The 24,713-nt window shown below is 41.3% G+C and overlaps 1 protein-coding gene across 1 annotated transcript in view; it reads left to right on the top strand.

Annotated features, from left to right (window-relative positions):
- The window catches only part of LOC310987269 (contactin-1a-like), a gene marked incomplete at its 5' end in the record, with an annotated part of 75,520 nt that overhangs the window by 12,336 nt on the left and 38,471 nt on the right, over positions 1-24,713 (top strand). The window contains 22 exon segments of the mRNA XM_083973457.1: positions 572-698; positions 1,513-1,691; positions 2,076-2,171; positions 4,380-4,586; positions 6,498-6,597; positions 7,669-7,844; positions 8,151-8,275; positions 8,773-8,890; positions 9,766-9,913; positions 10,829-10,956; positions 11,682-11,854; positions 13,611-13,734; positions 16,943-17,104; positions 17,406-17,555; positions 18,150-18,220; positions 19,866-20,100; positions 21,199-21,302; positions 22,096-22,153; positions 22,156-22,284; positions 22,402-22,503; positions 22,506-22,513; positions 23,632-23,788. Coding sequence (XP_083829583.1) covers positions 572-698; positions 1,513-1,691; positions 2,076-2,171; positions 4,380-4,586; positions 6,498-6,597; positions 7,669-7,844; positions 8,151-8,275; positions 8,773-8,890; positions 9,766-9,913; positions 10,829-10,956; positions 11,682-11,854; positions 13,611-13,734; positions 16,943-17,104; positions 17,406-17,555; positions 18,150-18,220; positions 19,866-20,100; positions 21,199-21,302; positions 22,096-22,153; positions 22,156-22,284; positions 22,402-22,503; positions 22,506-22,513; positions 23,632-23,788 — 2,877 coding nt within the window.

The following is a 24,713-nucleotide window of genomic DNA, read 5'->3' as shown; positions in this document are numbered from 1 at the left end:
TTGTATGTTCGCTTTGACGGTGTTACAGACAGATTGAACCAAGACAGGCATTTTCATGGAGAAGAACCCACCGTCTGGATTTGCATGTGCAACTGTTTCACAGCACTGATAATGACAAAGGAATGAAAGGTCACTGGATTATGCTAAGTCAAGTTAGCATTTCCAGTTCCAAGATTTGTATTTAGCTTGTAATAATATCATATCCACTGGCAACAGATGAAAGTGTCGGCACAGCTCTGTCATAATTAGTGTGATGTTGCGATTTGGAATAAAGCAGGGGCTTGTTATTCTGCGTCAGTGCTTGAAGGAGAGTTTGGGTGCATGCAAGGATCAGATTAGTTAAAGATATGACCAGGAGATGGATGTGCGTACCGACTGTGCTGCAATGTTAATATATATCACCATGAAGTCACTATGTTTTTAGTTTCTGTTGCATCCTGTTTTTGATGTTTTTGAAACTGCCCCAGAACTGCCAGACAGGTATCAAGCTCAAACACCTTGATGTTTCCTGTTTGTAAGCCTGAACCCAGCTTGTTGTTGCTTACTGGTCTTGTTTGTTTGTTGTCTACAGACGAAGCCGCAGGTTTTGGGCCGGTGTTTGAGGAGCAGCCAGTGGATACCATCTACCCCGAGGAGTCGCAGGAGGCCAAAATCACCCTGAACTGCCGGGCCCGAGCCAATCCACCTGCTAAATACAAGTAACATATGTTCGCCATAAACCCAGGCTCATTACTGCCCACTGTGCTCTGTGTGCCTCCTATGGTTCGCCTTCTCTCAGGCTGTTTTTATAGTTGCAGACCCCATAGTTTGAGGGTCTGCCTTTAAATGGCAAGGTCACAAGGATGATTATCTTGACCTTGTGTGTGACCATCCAGAAATGCACCGTGGATTTTACTGCGGTCAAACAATCTGCAGAAATAAATTTTGTTAACACAGATGTTTGTGTTTTTCTCAAACCTACAATCATTTAAATGGCAAAATATGGGAAATCCTAGAAAAACCCAATGACAAATAAGATGTTGCGGCAGCTGTGGCATAAACAGCGTGGCCATCGTGTCTTCACCTCATTTTGCAGCTCGAAATTACAGCGTTTTACATGATCCATTTCAATTTAGATGTAAATGTATGTAAATGATACTGCTCAGCATCCCCCCCAAATCAGTTTCACTGTCAGAGAGCCCAGAATTAGATGTCAGAGGGAAAGGAATTAGCTTTGACCACAGCTGGTATTAAGTATTTAAAAGGGTTCATCCACTGTACTGTCCGTTATGCCTTTCGAAACATGAAATTTATAATTGCCTTTATATAGAACAGCTCCCAGTTTGTGGATATTGGTAAATTCCTTCAGTATGTGCAGAGGTGCATTGCAAGAAAACTTACTTGTCAGTGTCCTACTTCATAGTGCTGCATGTAAAATAATCAATTTATTAACTTTTTTTGTTTTGTTTTATCACTGGTACTGACTGCTTTGAGAAGGCACTATTGTACTGACCCCAGTTATTGTCCCTGTAGGTGGAAGCTGAACAACATGATGATTGATCTGGATGAGGAGGGAAGCCACTACAGCTTAGTAGGAGGCAACTTGGTCATCAAGAACCCCATCAAAACCACACATGAAGGAGACTACACCTGCATGGCCTCCAACATGTTGGGCACAGTCATCAGCCGAGTGGGCTCGGTCCAGTTCGGATGTAAGTTATTCCCAATCCGAGCCCCGTTCAGGCTGCACTGATGAGCAGTACAGTACCATGCAGCCTTAACACAGAACTGCCCTGGAGCTGTGCTTTCATGCTTATTAAGTGCACTGAAATTGCGAGGGCAGCTGGGACAAATCATAAGTGGCGTGGAAAGTGCAATTTGTCAATGGTCTAACTTCATAATGCCACTGTGGCTAATGTGCTTTTCTATTAGAGGCCACAGCTCAGTTCACAATCAAAACTCTACATGATCCCTGAAACTTTAGTTTAGACTGTAGGCCTATATAATTCAGCCACAGGAGAAATGTTAATAAAAGACAGTAGATGCTGAGTGGGGAAACTGCCTTACAGTTGATTTTGCTCTGTGTTTTCTCTTAGACCTCGATCTTTTCTCATCAGAGGAGAGGGAGACGGTGAAGGTCAAAGAGGGGCAGGGGGCAGTGCTGCTCTGTGCCCCCCCACCACACCATCCAGGTACAGCATGTGTTGGCTGAGTGTGCATCTGCTGAAGTGCTCCACCTACCTTATCTTTATGAATGAAGGCTTTATTTCAAACATGTGAATGATACAGTATATATCACACTTGAAGCACTGTTGATACAACACTTTGTATGTTTGAAAAGGAATAGGAAGAAGCATTATACCTTATTAATTCCTACCCCTTCTCCACGTCCTTAGTACCAAGTTATCTGACTTCCTGTGTATCCTGTGTTTTTTTCTCTCAACACAAACAAACAACACCACCATAGCTGCTCGTGTCAAAATAAAATAAATAATTATAACAAAATGTGAGAACCCTAGTGTTAGTCATACCCCTCTTCTTCCCTGTACCTTGTGAATACCGCTGTTTGAATTTGCTCATGGTTGGACATTGTCTGAGCCCCAGTTCCACAGTTTCACTCCACATATTGAAATGCAAAAGGTTTTTAAAGTTGTGCGTGCATACAGATGTTTTAGATTCCCCCCTCAGATTATATCCCCCTTCTCTCATAAAAAAACATGCTTGAATATTTACTGGTAGTTTGTTGTTTGTTGCCCTGTACATGATTGTGCTGTTTGAAAGTGTACCAGATCAGTGAGTTTCAGTATTTTTGATTTTGAAAGTAAGGGATTTGTGTGTCCTCTGTAACCAGTGTTATGAATTATCCTGAGCTCTTTTTTTAAATCATCATTACAATCATAGTCATAAACATGGGACTGATAGACAGGTGGATGGACAGTGTTACAGAGGTTATGTGGGTTTCCTCTTAGATGCTGCAGCTCACAGCCCTGTAATTCAGGTGAACTGATTGTACATTTCCTTTAAACTAACTAACTAAATTTGTGAGGAGACTAGAATTTCTTGTTATGGCTTGTATTGAGTTGCTCTTAAAGGTATAATATGTAGGAATTCCCCCCATCTAGCGGTGCGGTTGTTATTGGAACGTATTCTTGATGTTGCATTCACGTGAAATGGGGCAGACGTCAGACAGACAACAGACGCTGCATGTAACAGGATAAACAAGCGTCTATGTAAACAAGTGGTCCTCCAGCACGAGGCAAAACAATACAGGCGTGACAATATGTTGTCATGGTGATGTGGTATTGTTTACCTGACCCACGTTTTACCGTCTTTCTCTCCTTGAGTAAAATGACATCCGGTTGGTTTGCCGACGGCCGTCTGCCTGACTGCACCTGAATGCAACATCAGTGCCTCCGTCCTTCCTCACACTACACAGTGGTGACAGTTTTAACAGGCCGAGCCCACAGCTCCGCTGAGTTTCCGTGGTTACCTACGGTCACGCTGCCACTCAACGTAAAAAATGGTGATGCAACATGGCCGCCTCGGTTCGGTGCGCCCCTCCTTATGTATTTGTAACGACTTGTAACAACTCATTCTATTTGTATGCGGGTGTGATTCGACTTAAGTGAAATACGTATTTATGAAAGACATATTTGATTTTTGCTAATAAAAAGCCAAATAAGTTACATACTGGGGCTTTAATGTCCTCCAAAGTATAATAATAATGACATCACTGATTCTTTCACTGTTTCAAGTCTTCTCTGTTTGCAACCGTCCCCCATGCTGGATTTATTTCCACCTGCTGATTGATAAAAAAAAAAAAAAGAAAGAATACAAAACATTTTCATCAGCCTCATATTAGTCAACCTTTGTCATCACAAAGGTTGTTTGTTTTCCTCTCTAGCACTGTTCTGTACGTGGCCTTGTTTTATTATTTTTCCTGCTTTTTCATTGCATATGCGTTGAGCGTGCTTGAGAAAAAAACTTTTTGTATTTTGCTGTTATTTAGCCACAGCCCTCGCCCCAGAAAACTGTAAACACATTTTTAATATTCATGATAATGCAAATCTGTTAAGCACAACAGTCTGAAAGCATTGTTCACTCTCTCTCCACAGCATCAAAATTACCTCAACAAGCCAATGTGCTTACGGTCTCTCTCCATTTTGCCTCTCAGCTAAAAGAATTATAAGATTTCATCTGAAAGGTCAATAGATGCTTGAATAATAAATTTCCCTGAGCGCTAAAGAATGGTGCTATTTTTATTTTGCATGTGTGCAGATTATTCAAAGTGAGCCAGCTCCCACATCTAATCCCTTCGGCTCTTTCTGGAGCTGTTGCTATGTGTCCAGAGTCTTGATTGACAGGTGGTGTTTTGTCGTGTCTCTTTCCTTTCTTTGCAGCCGAGCTGTCATTCCGATGGATCCTCAATGAATTCCCCACCTTCATCCCGCTGGACAAGAGGCGCTTTGTCTCCCAGTCAAATGGCAACCTTTATATCTCCAAGGTGGACTCTTCAGACACTGGCAACTACTCCTGCATTGCATCCAGCCCGTCCATTTCCAAGAGCGTTTTCTCCAACTACATCCCCCTAGTGCCTCAGGCTGAACGTTAGTAGGCTACTTCACTTCCTACCACATATTGTACCAGTATTTCTGACCTTTCCATGTATGATGATCATGTTGAAGCAGTGGTTTGAGGTTTCTTCAGCTTCACAAACTCATCTTATGTGAGCCACAAATTAGCCTGGATTAATTGTTGCGTGACATGACAGATGACAGTGACACTTGGGCCAGAATAACATTTGCTTTGCTCTACAAATATATGATACAGAAACAATATCCAAGCTGTAACTGTTTTATCAGCAGAATGAGGTAAGAGGATGCAACAGTATCTAGTGTCTGTTTCTTAAAGAGATGAGTTTCAAAGATAAGCTGGAAGACAGGAAGTGACTCTGCCTGGTTGCACTAAAATATTACATTGATCTTTTCCTCCTATCCTCAATCATTAACAAAAACAATGGTGTTAAAGGGATAGTTCAACATTTTGGCAAATTGGCCCATTGCCATAGTTTTAGAAGTAGATTTGTTACCTTTAATTGTCGGTGCAAGCTATTTTTAGAACGGCGGAGCAGAGCTGCGAGCTGCTCAGAGCTATGCTACAGAGGCTCATGGGATTTCTTGGTTTCCTTCATCAAACTCATCAAATACACAATCCAACAACTCCAAAACGCTGTTGTGACCTTCACATTCACCACACTATGAGATAATAACAGAACGTTACGAGACAGAGTTGTTTTCGAGGCAAATGCAGAGACTGTTTCTGAAAAACTGCCCCCGACAGGAACGTGCTTCAGTGGTTTTGCATGAATTTACCTTCGAAAACAACTCTGTCTCGTAACGTTCCTTATTATCTCATAGTGTGGTGAATGTGCAGGTCACAACTTGTCCACCAGAGCGTTTTGGAGTTGTTGGATTGTGTATATGATGAGTTTGATGAGGGAAACCAAGAAATCTCATTAGCTTCCGTAGCCTATCTCTGAGCAGCTCGTGGCTCTGCTCCGCCGTTCTAAAAATAGCTTGCACCGACAAATAAAAGTAACGAACCTACTCCTAAAACTATAGGGATTATGGCAATGGACCAATTTGCCAAAATGTTGAGCTATCCCTTTAAATGTGATAAGGGCATCTTCAGATTCTTTAAATGAGAGTTACAGGGTAAAATTAAAATTAACTGACACTTGCTTTTAGACAGAGACGGCATGTTATGAAGAAGGAACATGAACAGCCCCAGAGATGGAGACTAAAGAAACTAAAGCAATGTGCTTATGTGTGTTAATGCTCTAAATGCAAAATGGACATCTTTTTTTCTCACCAATATCCTTAGGGACTTTCCCAGAATCCATCATATGTTCACTTTCATAGTCATCAAACTTTAAGCCAACTTCACCTGTGGCAAATGCATCTTGAATAGTGCAGCACAACTGGAATGATGTGTTCCACCAGAGAGGTTAGGAACTGAGCCGAGTAGTTGTTTGGGCTCCCTCATGCATATTTGTATTATGAGATGGCTTCTGGGTATGATGTGGCCTGTATTTAACTAGTTTTTGTGTCCGTGTGTGTGTGTGTGTGGGAGTGAATATCTGAATTTTGCCAAGGCTTTTTATATGCCTCGTGTATGAGTTGCTTGGTTGTGATCTGTTTTTTGCAGCACACTACTGTATGTGTTTGAGCATGTTGATATGTACTTAACTCATGCTGTCAAGTGGGAAACACAGACAATATGTTCTATCATTGCTCCCATCTCCTGGTTAACCTCAAACCATCAGACAAAGAGCTGTTCTGGTAGACGACCTGAAGTGTATTCAACCTCACCAGCAGCAGGAACTCAGTCCATTCAGACATGATGTTGAAATATCAAGAAATTCAAGACACACTTGTTTGGAATGACTTTCAGGATTAGCAGCTAGGAGAGCGTTTAGCACCTGAATCATGAATCTGTCTTGTTGTTATTCCTCTCAGGTCCCATCAGAAAATACCCTGCTGACCTCAATGTCAAGTTCCCAGACACCACTGCTCTGGTGGGGCAGAATATCACCCTGGAGTGTTTCGCTTTGGGGAAGTAAGTGAAATCGATAACTCTCCTCTTTTTAAAATGATGAGGGATGGTCTGCTCTATGCTGGGGCATGAAGTAATGCAACTGATGCAGCATACGAGTACATACTGACTACTGATGATTCACAATTTGAAAAAATGATTCATTATCAGCCTCTCAGAACATACTGGTTGATCCTTCACAGATGTTAAAATGATACACATCAGCTTAGACTGGTAGAAGCGTCTTTGAACCTGCCTGCTGCCTGGGTTGAAAGCATGTCTCAGAATAGTGATGATGTGAGTGCAATGCTGCACTGATATCATGAGTTTAAAGGTACATTGTGTAAGAATTACTCCCATCTAGCGTTGTGGTTGTAGATCGCAAGCAACTCAGTCGTATTTTTCATGCTGCATTCACGTGAAATCGGTTAGAAGGCAGACGGACGACAGCCGCTGCATGTAACGGCATAAACAAGCCTCTATGTAAACAAGTGGTCCGTCAGCACGAGGCAAAACAATACACGTGACAATATGTTGTCATGGCGATGTCGTATTGTTTACCTGACCCACGTTTTACCGTCTTTCTCTGGACTTCTGTGACTAAAATGACATCTGGTTTGTTACCGACGGCCGTTTTTCCGACTGAATGCTGCATTCAGGTGCAGTCGGAAAAACGGCCGTCGGTAACAAACCAGATGTCATTGCATTCATGCAGCATTCAGGTGCAGTCCTCACAGTCCTCACTGCGTTACCACGGTGACTTTTCACAGACGCCACCTCCACCTGAGCCGACAGCTCCGGTGTCTCCGCTGAGTTTCCGTGGTTTCCTACCGTCACGCTGCCACTGAACGTAAAAACATGGAGACACCACATGGCAGCAGCACCGAGCTTACCCGCTCCATGGAGATATGAATGATATGAACGGCTCATTCAGAGCTGAAAGGAACACTTCACTTTGTTGATGGGGGGGATTACTGGTTAATGAAAAACAGACTTTTGAACCAAATAATCGATTTTCGTGAATAGATAACAGGAGAAGTTACACAATGTACCTTTAAGTTTCATACTATATTTCTCTCCCTCTGCTCCTCTCAGCCCCGTCCCTGAGATCCACTGGAAGAAGTTGTCAGAAGAGATGTCACCCAATCACGAGATGGCTGGGTCTCACCTGCACCTGTACAACGTCCAGCCTGAAGACAGCGGCACCTACCGCTGTGAGGCCGTCAACTCCAGAGGAAAGGACTACCACACCGCACGTGTTTCTGTGGAAGGTAACGAGTTTATCACGACGGCCTCGTTCTCCTAAAACATTTCAGTGAATACTCACGGTAGCTTTACAGAAAGTCTTTATCAGCTTTGTTAATTCTCTGCGAGGCACAATGAGGGATAGATTCACCGCTCTATTCTTATCACTACCTAGCACACTTTCTCAGGTCTTTCTTTTTTTAGAACTGACACTTACCTTTAATGCCTCAAGTATCACCCCCATATCAGCTCTAGGGTTATTCACTATAGCTTTGTAGTTTTCTCAAATATTTTCCTGTAAACACTTTAACTGTGATTCTTCTCATTTGCAGCTAATCCTGAGTGGGTGGAGCACATCACCAGCACAGAGAAAGACCTAGGCAGCGAGTACACTATGTCTTGTGTAGCCAGTGGCAAACCTAAACCACGCATCAGCTGGTTGAAAAATGGAGAACCGGTAATCTTCAAACTCAACAAGTCTTTATATCCTCCTCTAACTTGAACAACTTCACTAACTGTGGCTGTATATTTAGTGGGAGCTCAGTTTGCTGTAGCATCCCGGGGTTGTTCCAGTAGCACAGCAGTGACAGGAAGCTGGCACTGCTGGTGCACATCATGTCAGGGGAAAGTATCTGTTGTTGTTGAGTGGGAGCCAGCCAGCACGGGTTGTGTAACCCTCCATAGAAACAACTGTCATCGGCTCTAAAAAAAAAAAAAATACCCAGGAGAGTTGCAGCTAATGACGGCAGAGTGGGGGAGGTTGTTTGATACATGCTGCTGGATACATCATTATGTATTAATGAAATCTCCTCCCAGTCAAATGAACTGATTGTCATCTATACCTCTGTGGATGTCAACAATCAACAGTTAATCCTGTGCTTGTTAATCTAATTGAACTGTATGAAAATGATGAAATGTGGAGCGGTGATATTAAAACGATGTCATTTTACACAGCTTGACAGGAGAGAGATGAGGTTCAGCAGCCTGACGTTCGATGATTCAGGGATGTATCAGTGCATAGCGGAGAATCACCACGGAGTCATCTATGCCAATGCCGAGCTGCGTGTGTTTGGTGAGTCAAACTTTGGCTGCAGCGACAACACAAATGGCTTCATCAGAGATTTAAAGGTCATTTGCTGGAGCTCATTAGGCTATATGCAGCGCTATGACAGATTTAATCAAGAGAAAAACACTTTTATACTGATGAAAACACTTTTTTTTCTCTTTTTCTTCCTTTTTTTCCCCTTTTAATAATTTAATAATTGTTGTTTTAAATCATTTTTATTTATCTATTTATTTATTAACTTTTTTCCATTCCATTACTCTCTTGATATAGGTGTCATGTCATTATTACTGTTATTATGATCATCATGATTAATGAAATTTAATGAAAAAACATCTGATACAGGATATAGATCCTCTACCATCAGACTCAAAATAATAACAACATACAGAATTTAAACACAAATCTACCAACCCATACATAATGTCACTTAAATACATATAACAGAATAACCCCCCCAAAAAATCTCCCACATTACCTCAAAGAAAAACTACAAAAAAGAAACAAAAAATAGAAAAAAAAATTCATACCCTCGCTTTGTAATTATAAAAAGTCCTTATTTGACCAACAGTGATCAAGTCTATTTATGTTAATTAGTAACATAATTTATTATTCTTGTGAGTATTGTAGTATTATTCAGTATATGTACACATGAGAGGGTATGTTTTTTGTGTATGTGCATGTATGATATAAAGAAAAAAACCCACATGCATGAAATTATCTGAAAATGACTAATGGTCATTAAAAGTAGCACGCACAATATGTTATTATCAGTCCACTACTCACTTTTATGAATTGAAAATGTGTCATAAATGTATGCATGCCTGCAGTTAATGCATATTCTACTACGTTTGTGATGAATAATCCATACTGTCCCTCCTCAGCCTGCGCTCCCACGTTTGAACACAACCCAGTGAAGAGAGTCCTGGCAGCTAAAAACGGCCGGGTGGTGATCGCATGTCGACCCAAAGCTGCCCCGAAGCCAGACTTCTCCTGGAGCAAAGACACGGAGCTGCTGTCCAACTCCAGCAGGTGAGCGGCCTGCACCTTGTCCCTTTGTCCTCCGATCTGCAAATATACAGCGGCCTGTCGGTCTTCATCCACTGCGATTGGTTCCTCGTGGAGGGGTTAGTTATTTTTTGTAGTTTTTAATGCAAATATCAAACTTAGTCTGTGAGACACATCTGGGTCACATTAGCACAATCTTGGATATCATAATCTGAGAATGTAATGTCTCAGTACCAGCCAGACGCTTGGAATATTATAGCGATTTAGTGGATCAAAATAAGCTGTGGATATCCTATATACTGAACACCAGCACATTCTGGGTTTTTTTTTGTTTCGCTGTCTCTCACTGGTTGACATTAAGCTCATCAGCCTGGTCAGACTGGATGTGTACACCCCCCCACCTTGCATTCCTCTCTCTGACACACACAAAAAAAGAAGCCTCATCTGGAAGCTCTGAGACCCCAGAACTCGTCCCCCCCCAGCCTACACACACTCCCATTCACCACAGAGAGGAGGAGCAGCAGCCAAATTATCATGCAGCATATGCCTCCTCGTTCTCTCTCCGCGGCTGCCGTCTGCGTGAGAGAGGGTGTGGAGCGGTGACGGGGCGGCTTGGCACGATGCTGTTTGTCATGCACGAAAATGAAATATGCAGAGAAAATGAATCAAACATTGTTGCCTTTGCCTTTAGCACAATTTAACGTTGCTTCTTGCAAAGTACGGTCAAGTTCACTCACTGTTTCTCAGAGAGCCAGTATAGTGTAGTATAGTATATCCATTAGGGTACTGGCAGACATTCAGAGCGCTTTCATCATTTTTCATCATCACCCACACATATCAATGGAATAACATTCCCTGGACTTTTGACCTTCATATTGTGCTGAATATTTTATACCATATAGCGCTTTCTCCTCAGTGTGAATTCTTTTCTCTCCTCAGGGTGTTCATCTGGGAGGATGGGAGCCTGGAGATCCTCAACGTGACGCGAGCGGATGAGGGCAGGTATACCTGCTTCGCCGAGAATGACCGGGGCAAAGCCAACAGCACAGGGTCTCTGTCGGTTACAGGCAAGTTCCAGCAAATGAACAATGCTTAACTAATTATTATCTTTATGCCTCTTTTTTTCCTTCTCTGATGCTTCCAGGACAGTTGGTGTTGCTTTGACTGATGTCAGCCTGGCTGGCAATCATTCCTGTCACTCCCCCGTCCCACCAAACCTTCCTGACCTCCAAATGTCTACGGTTGTTGAATTATGTCCATGTGAGCAGAGTGACAGTATACAGGCTATTGGTACTGGAGATACTCAGTGTTCACCCCAAGGGCAAAGGCGGGATGGGATTTCTTTAGATCAGATGTGATAAGACAAGGGCTGAGTCTTCACCACTGTTCAATGAAAAACGAGGTCTTGATTTATAACCATGTAGAGATGGTTAGATTGAAGAGAAAATAATTACATTGGTTAGGATGGTTCTTTTTTTTTTTTTTTTTTTAGACGTGCAATTTTAGCTGTCAAACATTTTAGTGGAATTAAAGCTCTTTTCTGCCCTCTCCTGGACATCTGCAGGTACTGATTTCACTGAACAGCAGAGATCTCTAAACCATGTCACTGCTCCAGATTCCCCTTTTTTTCATTCCACCCTTTTTGCCTGTAACTTTCCTACATTGAATCCAATTTCCTGATAATAACCCAGGGCTGATGTATTCAGAGAGAGCGGACCGATCATCGACAGGGATCAACAATCAATCATCAACACTGATCTCCTCGACATCCTGTGTTGTTTCTTTCCCCCAGAGTCCACAAAGATCACCTTGGCGCCGGCTAATGCTGATGTTAAAGTGGGTGAGAACGCCTGGATGCAGTGCGCCGCGTCACATGACTCCACTCTGGACATCACCTTCATCTGGTCCCTGGACGGCAGAGTCCTCGACCTGCACAAGGACAGCCAACATTATGAACGCACCCTGGTAAGACGCTGTAATATAAGTTGATGGGGATTTTTTATGTTTTTTTATTGCAAAATTGATAGTTTAATTCAGTTTCAACATATAGCCTTTACAATCAATCAATCAATCAATCAATCAATCAATCAATCAATCAATCAATCAATCAATCAATCAATCAATCAATCAATCAATATAGGAAACACCCATGTCAGTTCTGTAGGCTACTTTCTCTCTAACATTCATTTTTTCAGCTGACGTTTTTAAAGAGAAATTAAAGGGATAGTTCACCCAAAATTGAAACTCATTATCTACTCACCGTCATGTGGACTAAGGGCTGGGAGAAGTTTCAGAGTCCTCCGTGGCTTCTCTGAGTTACAGGGGGTCTCGGCGTAGCAGTGCATGTCCATATGACAGTTGCAAATGGATACCAACTGTCTTCGTAACAAAAAGACACACCAAAAAACATCCAAATACCTCCATGCTGCTCGTATGTAATGTCCGTCTTGTATTGAAGCCCCGAAATGCGAAATTGTCCCGAAAAAAAAAACAAGTCTATATTTCAAGCTTGTTTGTAGCGGAAGCTCCTCTTCCCGGTTCGTCCAAATTTGACGAACCGGGAAGAGGAGCTTCCAGAAGCTTCCGCTAGAAACAAGCTTGAGATATAGACTTATTTCATTTTTTTCGGGACAATTTCGCATTTCGGGGCTTCAATACAAGACGGACATTACATACGAGCAGCATGGAGGTATTTGGATGTTTTTTGGTGTGTCTTTTTGTTACGAAGACAGTTGGTATCCATTTGCAACCGTTATATGGACATGCACTGCTACGCCGAGACCCCCTGTAACTCAGAGAAGCCACGGAGGACTCTGAAACTTCTCCCAGCCCTTAGTCCACATGAGGGTGAGTAGATAATGAGCGAAATTTCAATTTTGGGTGAACTATCCCTTTAACATTAGTAACCAGAGTTTTGTATAGTAACACCATCTTTTCCCTGACTGCAAAGTCTCAGATTTAGCCTGGAGTTTATCCATGTCACATCATATTTGAGGTTGGACTGATGTCGGCAGCATTTTCACTGGAATACCTGAAATGGAAAAGTACTGCCTGTCTTATATGAATATGACTCTAAAAGCCATTTCCCTGTCTAAGTGGAATAGTGCATTGTGTATCAGCTGAATAGCAATTCTGACCAACATTCATTATTGTCAACATGACCTACTCTCTCTCTTAGTGCAGCTCTAACCATAAGCCCGTGGTTAGCATTTCTCATTTGTCACCCTGCCCGCTAGGCAAACGCCACAGTATGATTATGATTGATGATATCCCATTTTTTGTGTACAAGGAGGATTTTCCCCTCGTAAAGATGGGGTCCAGTTCCACCTCATACTGGCTGTGTGGTATTAACAAAACCAAAGCAGTCATGCATTTAAAGCAAATTAAAGTAGATGTCTGTGGTTTTTACCTTTTCACAGTGAGACCGCAGTCTGAAGCAAACGCTGTGTGGAGCTTGGCATTTCTTGACGGGGGAAGAGGTGACGGCCCTTTAGCTGAAGCTGCACGTCCGTTTTACCTAATTGGTTGATATTTCAGTCCCTCTGCTCTTGCAGGTGACTGAAATAATTATCTGCTCGTTCCCAGATGAGTTTCAGGCTGAGTGAGAACACGATCATCATTTCCTTTGACGGGCAGGAGCAGCAGGAGCACTTTGCCTCATGATGAATCACGTTTTGTTCACTCCTAAATGAGCTGTTGTCTGCTTTGTTGTTTTATGCAGAACGGGAGCTCGAACGGCGAGCTGCTGATTAAAACCGTCCAGCTCAGGCACGCCGGCCGCTACAGCTGCACCGCACAGACCCCGGTTGACAACATCACGGCCTCGGCCAACCTCGTTGTCAGGGGTGAGTCACGACTGGTGTAATTATGAATATTCATATAGTCATGTCCAAAATATCTGAAAAGCCCACACACTATTCTCTGCCTGAAATTATAACTTTTTTTTTTTTAGTTTAGAGGTTTCTGTTTTTTGGTCTCCTACAGTAACTGGTTTGAAGTCTGCAGGATGGTGGTGATGTCACTAACCAGGATTAAGTATTTGTGTCAAAATGTGAGGAGAGTTGATGGTTTTTTGGGAACAGTAACTCAAATCTGATGAAATGGCAAAGAAATAGATTCCTTGTCTGGTGCTAAATTCTAACATATAAAAGATAAAATATTGAAAGATGTTTATTAAACCATAATTACCATTCATTTATCAATCATTTCACAATCTAGAGAAATACTTTATAAATTTGAAGTTTTCAGAGGCTTTAATTCTGTTGACTCCATTTAACTGAACAGGAAAAAAATATCACAGTTCACCAGACACATTTCTAAATTACTCATTAAAACTTTCTACAGCTGTCATTGTCAGAACACAAAATCCACAACTGGAGAGTGCATGTGTGTGTGAAAAGACAGAGAAGATACGGAGAGAGACAGCACAAGTGCTGCATGTTCTCAGCGTTACCAGACCGTAGCCTGTTTTGCCGGATAATCTGTCAATCTGAAGACTTCATGTGAAAGAGAGGGAGGGAACGAGAAAGAGGGAAAGCTAGGAGGAAGTGAGATGTGTCCTTATGCAGGAGAGACAGATCGCACACAGAGAACACTAACTATCTGCCTCCACCACACTGAAAAGAAGATGCATTCAGACACTAAAACTGTCTCCAGCTTCTCCAAGAAGAGTGAGAAAGTCAACTCAAGCACCTATGTGGCCTCTAGATCACATAGTTAGGCTCAGTGCTGGCACATTGCAAATGAGTTCATAGTTATTAAAAACATCCAGTTGGCTAACTAAGAAGATAAACTGTGCACCTTCTGTTTCAGAGTCATAATAACAAGCTGTTGTTGTGGTTGCATTATTAAACACAGCACTAGACCTAATTAAACTGAACAGAACAAGTGATGCTTCTGTACCATTAACAAGTGTTGTGAATAGAGTGTCAACTCCCACTTGCCTTCATTATAGTAGAATAAAGCAGCATGTTTTTAAAGAGTTAAAGGGATAGTTCACCCAAAATTCAAATTTACGGGGGGGTCCGCGCAGCAGTATTTGTCCATATAATGGTTGTCAATGGATACCAACTTTCTTCGTCCAAAAAGACACACCAAAAAACATCCAAATACCTCCATACTGCTCGTCTGTAATGTCCCTCTTGTATTGAAGCCCCGACATGAGAAATTGTTTGCACTGACACAGGAAGAGCAGTGAACCGAGACACTGGGAGCTTCCGCTACAAACAAGCTTAAAATATAGACTTATTTAATTTTTTTTGGAACAATTTCTCATGTCGGGGCTTCAATACAAGAGCGACATTACAGACGAGCAGTATGGAGGTATTTGGATGTTTTTTGGTGTGTCTTTTTGGACGAAGAAAGTTGGTATCCATTGACAACCATTATATGGACAAATACTGCTGCGCGGACCCCCCCGTAACTCAGAGAAGGAACGGAGGACTCTGAAAATTCTCACAGCTCTTAGTTGACATGAGGGTGAGTAGATAATGAGATGAAATTTGAATTTTGGGTGAACTATCCCTTTAAGAGAGCATCGCTGCTACTTATTGATTGTGTAATGCATGGTGATCAGAGTTTGGCGACTAGCACGTTTTTCCTCCTCTCAACACATCATTTCGTTACAGATTTCAATACTCGTTCTTCCAGCCGTATACAGATATAATCACACACAAAATGAACCCTGCCACACATCCGTGGTATTCTGTCTGTCGTTACTGTATTTCACCCCCTGGATGATTCACCGGGCTTTGTTTTCACCCTCCACTTCCTGATGAGTGAGAGCTTGCCTTACAGCCCTCCCCTCAGGTTCTTGCAACAGGCCCAGCGTTGGCGGACAAAGGCTCTCTTCACATAGGAAACCAAGAACTCTAGCAGTCATCTGGCTGCCAGTGATCCCTGCTGTGCCCTGGGTGTGCTGCCACCGCCGCCGCTGCTTTCAGAGCAGCTGCTGACAGACGGCCAGGTGAACGGCACAGTGGCTGACTGTGACGTCTCCCCGAGTGGAACCAAAACACAGACACACAGGCCCAGGGCCGCTCCTAATGGAGTGCCAAATGCCAGCGGTCCGGAGCGCAGCAAGGGAGAGATGAAAGACGAGCATTTATCACAGCAGATGAGGAAGCAGATCTGCTTCAGGAGATTGTCCGAGCTAAAAAACACAGCTCTGCACCTGTAGCTTGTTATTAGTGGGGATTTGAGATAGAGAGAGGAGTTGTTTTCATTTGATGGGTGTGTGTGTGTTTTTGTAGCGTAACGTTACAGCGCTGCCCTGGAACAAGTGTTGAAATGTGGCCATGTTAACTCAACTGTCTGTGAATTACCAGAACTATTCATAAACTTTATTAAATTCGGTTTCTGGGATACAGTGTGTCATTGATGCTTATCAGTTCAAATACACACTCTGACACAATATTTTGCAGGCTTAAAAAAGTCAGTGCAATGATTCATCCCTGCATTGAATTATGATAAACTAGATTTCCCTCCCTCTCTGTCTTTTAGAGGACAGACCAAGCTTAAGGGCTGTCCAGATTTGGCGCTCTAATCGAATAACTCGTCTCTGCTCATATTCATGACTTGGAAAAAGTAAATCCTGGCTGATTTCAGATGCTGTGGGTTGGGAGGCTAACACTGACACAGTCTGGGTTTTCTATTAGACCATTTTTATGTTTCAAAGCAAGAATCAGGAGGAGCAGGAGCACCAAGAGAAATACTGTATTCAAAAGCTTTTGCTTAAGCTTCACTTCATATGTGTCAATGGCTCTAAGCTCTAACGCCTTAATCCATCAGTCTCCTGAAAAGACACGACCAAGAGAAAACGGAAGGGCTTTGATGTGTCTGTGTTTCATATGTATCAAGGAAAAGAAGAAATAAAAAAAAATGTTAAATGACTCAGGACTTTTACCGCATGAGTCTGAAGGACGAAGGAGGTCACTGTCTGCCTGAGGGACAAGTCAAACTGCACAGCTCTGCAGCCACACCTCCGCTCAGCCATCAAAACAACACCTTTAACTCGTCTCTTGTTCCTTTCTTTCTTTCTTTCTTTTCCCCCAGGTCCCCCCGGCCCTCCTGGTGGGGTGCGACTGATAGACAAAACTGACAAGAGTGTAACGTTGCAGTGGAGCCGTGGAGCAGACAACCACAGCCCCATCTCCAAATATACTGTCCAGTACAGGGACTCCTTCTCAAAGGACGTCTGGAAGAACGCCACTACATGTGAGTACTACATCATACCGGTTGGTCAAATAAACACTGTTACCGTAATGCTGAGCCGACTCTGGTGATATAATAATTCGGGACATGCCACATAGTGATATTGTCGGCCTACATGGTAGTTAATGTCTCGTAAAAATGCCTTAATTGTAACGTAGCCGTGCCTCAGACACTTAAATATAGGAATGGGATCCCAAAACGGAACTTCATTATTGTTTTAAGGATATTTCTGTTAAATTGCAGGACAGGACAGGACAGTACAACCTGCACTGCATAATGTTGACATGTGTGCATTTCTGTCTAGCTCCTGCAGATGTAGAGGGCAATGCTGAGACAGCCACAGTGGTGGATTTATTCCCCTGGACAGAATATGAGTTCAGGGTGATTTCCACCAACACTCTCGGGACCGGAGAGCCAAGCAGCCCGTCACCTAAAGACAAAACCCTGGCGGCAGGTAAGACTGTGTCCTGACTGCAGGCTGAGCCAGAGTACATAAGATTTATAGGTCAGAGTAACTTTAAAGGTCATGGAAATGCAGTGCTACAGTCCAGTTTTCCATTCTGATATTTATTCATCATTTTATTATAGCACTGTTTACTTATGTTAAGTATTGCTGTAGGAATGAGTCAGCATAAATCCCATCATGCTATGCTTCCTACAGCAGAAACATGCTGCCAAACTCACCACACAAACCTCTACAAATGAGCACTTTGCAGAAACTGTATACTGAAATTCAATTATAAAATGGAAATCACAGGCCTACAGTGACCTCGCTTAAAAAAATAATCATCATTTGAGAGTGAGCTATTAGACTCGAAGCAAAACAAGAGAAGTTTTGCCCCTCTGTTTCCCCCCGGTGGCAGGGTTCCCACATGGACATTAAGGTGTTGCATTTGGCTCCGGAGAAGACATTGATATTGTATTTGCAGAGGAAGGATGTTTCAGTAGTGCTGCCAGGGATCGCTTGCAGCCTGTGTGGGTTGGCGTTGTTTGTGTGGGTTTTTTAGCATGTGGGCTCTGAGTTTTTGTTCTTGCCGTCTCATTGTAGTTCCTGTGGTGGCGCCCTCGGACGTCGGCGGGGGCGGAGGAACCAGCAGAGAACTGACCATCACATGGACGGTAGGTTTGGACTTTCCACTGGACACGGGGTTGACAAGTTTACAAGTTCATGTAAAAACAGTCGGCTGCTTTTACATGCCACCCACATAAAGTAACCTGTCAATACAAATAACAAAGTTGTTCAGGTAAATTATTCAAACAAATTAAAATGTAGGTAACACTTTATTTGATGCCTATCTCTATAATGCATTATAACCATACTTATAATGAGTAATAATGCAGTTATAGCACTGTATAACTATAGTTATAAACACTCATAAATGATCATAAGACTTTATAACAATAAGAATAACACATTATAGAGCATTGTAATTCTATTATAATACTTGACCATATAAGCCATTATAAAAATGTTCTAGTATGATGTGTTATGCTTATTGTTATAAAGCCTTATAATAATTCTATTATAACAATTATAACACATTATAACTATATTTATAATGCATTATCGATGTTGGCATTGTCAGCGAGTTACTAACAATTATAACGTAAATACCTGACCTTATAAGTCATGATAAAAAGCTTTATAGTGTGTTATGATTATTGTTATAAAGCATTATGATAATTTATGAGTGTTTATAACTATAGTTAGTCAGTGCTGTAACTGCATTATAACTCATTATAAGTATGGTTATAATGCGTTATAAAGACCTATTTATTCAGGAAAGCCTTCTGCTAAATTTTAGTACACTCATTGTCTTTTCTTAACTTTTCTTAACTTGTGTCCCTTTTTAAATTAAGCTTGTACTGTAGCACTTGAGATTGCTTAAATGTAAAGTGCATTATAAATAAAATGTATTATTATTATTATTATTATTATTATTATTATTATTATTATTATTATTATTATTATTATAGAGATGGGCTTCAAATAAAGTATTACCAAAATGTAAGTACAGAGAAACCACTTGTTGCAGAATTCAAGTTAATGCAATGCAAGTCTAATTTGAATAGACTTTGATAGGAAGTCAGCGATGAGAGTTTTGGAGGAGGTGCAGTGTGGTACTGAACAAGTGCAAATTAAAAATGTGGATGAGAACGGTCCAACCTGAGTACAGCACACCACAGAACGTGTAGAGGAAGTAAAGAAGAAGCAGCACTGGGCAAAACAAAACAAACACTATCAACAGAAATCAATGACTGAGCTGAATTATTATCCTCCGTTTCCCTGCTGCAGCTGTTGATAAATTAACTCTCATGTGTAAATTGCCCTTTGCTCAGCTGAGGCATGGCCGTTCAATTCCAGAGCAGCTGGAGGATGAGGCGATGTGTTTAGGGGTTAGCGATGCAGGCTTGTCTTGCTGGACATATGGTGCGATGATAAAGCAAGGGTGCCAGCAGAGGAAATGAGGCATAAGGACAGATTAAGAGGGACGACCAAGCAACCGGTCACAAGTCTTTATAAATCACTGTGTTCCGTCATGTTCCTGTGCAACATGTAAACATCATTTGGTTACTCGAGTTAACCCTTTCTGAATACCGTCATTAATCCTGCTACACTGGACAAGCATAAGTGGATGATTCAATAATATGACATGATGTATGGTGTGAAATGTGACAGGATTGAGACTTTAATTCCAGGCTTGAATGATGTATTGGGAAAGTAATTAACAGTAACTTCCTGTATGTTTTCTTTGGCCAACAGCCTGTACAGCCACAGTATTACTATGGTCCCGATTTTGGATATATTGTGGCCTTCAAACCTCAAGACAAATTTGAGTGGAAGAGGGTGATAGTATCCAACCCACAGGCCAACCGCTATGTCCACAAAGAGTCGTCCATCCGTCCCTCAACGGAGTTTGAAGTCAAAGTTAAAGCGTTTAACACTGAAGGAGAGGGACCCTACAGCCTGACAGCCATCATTTACTCAGCACAGGATGGTAAGCACTCACAGCTCCTACTCAACACTGAAGCACGGGTGTGGGAATGTGCCAAACTGATCTCAGAGCAGTGTCACAGATCGACCCGGTCCTCTTTTCACAGCATCTCAGGCAACAGGGGAATCCTTCAATATGCCGACACTCTGCTATTTCAGTCTGTCAGTGACAGCTACTTATCAGCACCAGTGTTTTCGCTGGAGTAGGACCCATTTAATAGGAGTTCTCATGTGTAGTTGTGAGGAATTTTAATACCCCTTGAAAGTCAACCCATCTTCTCCTGTCTCTCTTTCCTTGCGGGGGGATTATCATGATCTATGTAGCATGAACCATAAAGCTGATAATTCGCCCAAGGATGCAAAGCATTTAGCCTTGTTATTAACTTTCACTGACAGACAGTTGAGATAACCACTGGCAACCCAGACACGATAGGTTACAGAGATTCCCCCATTGTCATGGTAACGCACTCTGGGGAAAAAACGCATGCTGTAGAGTAGAGTCTGTGTTTTCTAGCCAACTTGTAAAACGTCTCTCCCTCTGTCACTGGGGTGTACGTCGGCGGGGCGACCGTTTGTAACTGTAACTGCATGCTTGTTGTGCAGCATTGTTTTTCTGCATCACTCTGTGTTTAACACAGTGACAGTTATGTGATGGGCTGTTGGTTCAAGGCCCAGTGGGACAATTTAACATTCAAGGACAGATTCCTGGCAGAGGCCACTTACACACACTGACTGGACCATAAGTCACAGAAGAGTGCGATAGCCTAGTGAAGGAACGAGGGCCAAGAGGGATGTCTCTCACTTTTTTTTTGTGTTGCCTCTACAATGATTAATTCACTTTACTAAAACGATGCATAAGCACCACTGAGTGAAAAATGGCATTAGTAAAGCCAATGGACTCAAATCAGGAAGCAATAGATGGTTTATGGTCAGGGTAATGGATCCATTAGTTTGTGTGGTGCATATTCACGCACATTAAATATGCTGTGTTGGAGTTTTGTGAATGCAATGTAGAAATTAGCGCTGAAGGGCATGTCCTTGAAACGGTTCTCCTACTGCGCTGTAACCTATTTATCACAGTGTGTGCTGTGTCTCCCCTCAGCTCCATCTGAAGCTCCTGCAAGTGTTGACGGAAAAGCTCTCTCCGCCACAGAGGCCATCGTGTGGTGGTTGCCCCTCACAGAGAGCAATATTGATGGATACCAGGTCAGCAGAAAGTTAAACTGTGGCATGCTGGGGAAAAAAACACAAGATAAACTATGGTTCAGGTCATGTAGCATCTAAAAACCTGTTTTTGTAGCACTGAATACTGCACATAGAGGTTTTGCACCTGCTAGTTTCTATGAATTTGCTTTTTTAAATCCATTTTTGTTTTTCTTTTTTAATTTTTTAAACCTTCCCTTGTGCTGCCCTACAAAGGCAAAGTGCAATATCTGCATTTTTTTCAAAAAAAAAATTTGAGCAATCAAAAGTGTGGCATATTCTCTTTAATCTGGTAGAATTTGATATTGGTACTGCTAACATTTCCAGAGTTATTGGGCTTTTAATTTTGCTGTCCATCCAAAAAAGCACTGTGAAACCAAGGCAAAGTGCCGTATCTGCAAAGAGTATTGTTCTCCCTACATTCTATAATTTACTCTATATTTCCATTGGAGTAAAACCAAGGCAAAGTGCCGTATCTGTAGCTAATACCAAGCCAAGGTGCAGTATCTGCACCAAAACCAAGGCAAAAGTGCAGTTCAAAACGTTCAAAATTGGTCAGAAAGACAAACTGCAAAATACATTTAATTTAGTCCACCTTTATCTAATAAATTATAGACTTGGTAGTTATTCATAATTTGATGCTTAAACCTGACAATGAAAAACACAAAAAGCTGTTTTTCTCAGTTCTGCATTTTACAGATACTGCACTTTGCCTTTGTAGGGCAGTATAAATCGGTGCACACAAGTGCTGTGAAACAAGATTTTCGATCCTTCCCATCTCACCTTTGTGCCTCAGGTGAAGTACTGGAGGAATCAGGAAGACGGTGAGGGTGGGGCTCAGAAGGTGGTGGTGCCGGCAAGGAGAACCACACCAGGCTGGAGGCTATGAAGCCAGACTCCCATTACCTCATTGAGGTCCGGGGCTACAACTCTGCAGGATACGGGCCGCCCAGCAAGCACCTCCGGGTCCACACCAAGAAACCTCGTATGTAATGTCTGAAGCAGTTTAGTAACAACCAGCAGGGTGTGCATGGAAAACAGTCTCTTTGGTGAAATTGTATGAATTGTTTTTCCCTCACGGTTTTTTTGTGTCTTTTACCAGCTCCAAGTCGCCCTCCTAAAATAATAAGTAAAAAATTTAAGGGCCAGTCAGTATCTATTGCCTGGGAACGTGTGGAGCCGCTGGCTAGTGAGTCATCAGTAGATGGTACAAAGTGAGTAAAGTTCAACATTTACAGGTGTATCACAATAAACTAGAACATCATGGAAAAGTCAATTTCCAGTAGTTCAAGTCAAATAGTCCCAACCAAGTATTGAGTGCATGTAGATGGACATGGACATAAAATATGTTTGTAATATTACATTTTTTTGAGACGCTGCATTTTAGGTCTTCATTAAATGTACGCCCATAATCGGTAACACTTTACTTGAATAGGTATTCGTAAGATTGACATAAAACTGTCATAACAATGACATAACAGCTGTCATAAACATCAATGAATACTTCTGACAGCTGTCGTTAAGTGTCATTCGGTAAGTTATGTCACTTTTGATGCAAAGTTGACATTGTTTGAGATGTTTTTGTTCTGACAACTTGACATAAAGACAATTTAAACTGTCATAGCAGACCTAATTGCCAAACTTTAAAAATTATGTCAAGTTCTCATAACAAGGACATCTCAAATGAATGAATGAATGAATTTATTTATTTCGGTATATCAAGCTTATATAACCGAAAGGGTGTAGGTTGAAGCCAAAGCTTATATACCCCTACCCCCTTTACCTTAAAAAATTAAAATAAAATAAAATAATATATATATACGACATTAATACAATAGGATCAGATCACAGACATTTGAAATGAATCAGTACACTTAAATTTCTGATCACAACAAAATAAAGAATTGTACACAGCGCATAACCCAAAATAGTACAAAATCAACTTTGCATCAAAAGTGACATAACTTACCGAATGACACTTAACGACAGCTGTCATAAGTATTCATTGATGTTTATGACAGCTGTTATGTCATGGTTATGACAGTGTTTTGTCAATCTTATGAATACCTATTCAAGTAAAGTGTTACCCCATAATCATTACAATTAAACAAAATGAGAATAAATAAAGATATGGAATGTTTCATTCTGTGTGTAATGTATCTATAAATGTATTAGTTTCATATTTTGAATTGAATTACTGACATAAATAAACTTTTCCATGATATTCCAATCATGTCTTGAGCTGCACCTGTACTTTGGTGTGGATTGTAAACTGAGGTGAAATAGCAGCTGTGGGAACTTCACATTCATACCTCTATGTGCCTGTGTGTAGGTGCTGTACAGGCAGCAGGGCCACTCCACGGGAATCCTGTACACAACAAGTAAACTCTCCATGAACCTTCCCCTGCACACAGATGGGAACTATGTGGTGGAGGTCCGGTCGCACTCAGAAGGAGGAGACGGCGCCGTGGCGCGAATCCACATCGCAGGTAACAAACACACGCTCAGTGTGAACTAGTCCCCTTCATTCACCCTCCTGAATGATTTATAGTACAGTGGGAACATCATGACCCGTGGTTGTCAGCAAATCTGATTCATGTTTAATTAATAAAGATTTGAATTTGAGCTTCTTTCCTGACTGGTCTCAATTTGATAAATGATTATTACAGATATTATTACAGATTACTTTAGGGGATGAGGAGGTAATGCATGAAATCATAAAAAAAACACAATGTTGTTGTCAACGAGAGAGGGTGGACATGTTAGATGAAGCCCAAGGAGCTTGCATTTTAAACAGTACAAATTACAGCCTATTTTAACAATTTTTTGTGGCTCTAGTAAGTTGTAATCATGCTGCATGAAATGATATAAAAAATCTAACATAACAATTGGCAAATTAATTTTTTGATTATTGCTTTTTTATTTTGGTTTTTCTGAGTTCTATGATGAGTAATGACATAATCAGTTTAATTTGCCAGTTAATTATACGATATATACACATACATATATGGTATAGTGTGTGTGTGTGTATGTATATATATATATTATATATTATATATATATATATATATATTATATATATATATATATAAATATATATATATATATATATATATATATACATATATACATATATATATATACATACACACACACACACTATACCATATATGTATGTGTATATATCGTATAATTAACTGGCAAATTAAACTGATTATGTCATTACTCATCATAGAACTCAGAAAAACCAAAATAAAAAAGCAATAATCAAAAAATTAATTTGCCAATTGTTATGTTAGATTTTTTATATCATTTCATGCAGCATGATTACAACTTACTAGAGCCACAAAAAAATGATTAAAATAGGCTGTAATTTGTACTGTTTAAAATGCAAGCTCCCTTGGGCTTCAACTA

Source organism: Trachurus trachurus, assembly GCF_905171665.1.
Source record: "Trachurus trachurus genome assembly, chromosome: 6".
NCBI classification, from domain to species: Eukaryota; Metazoa; Chordata; class Actinopteri; order Carangiformes; family Carangidae; genus Trachurus; species Trachurus trachurus.
The sequence above is the reverse complement of the archived record's forward strand: the minus strand, read 5'-3'. Positions and strand labels throughout refer to the sequence as shown.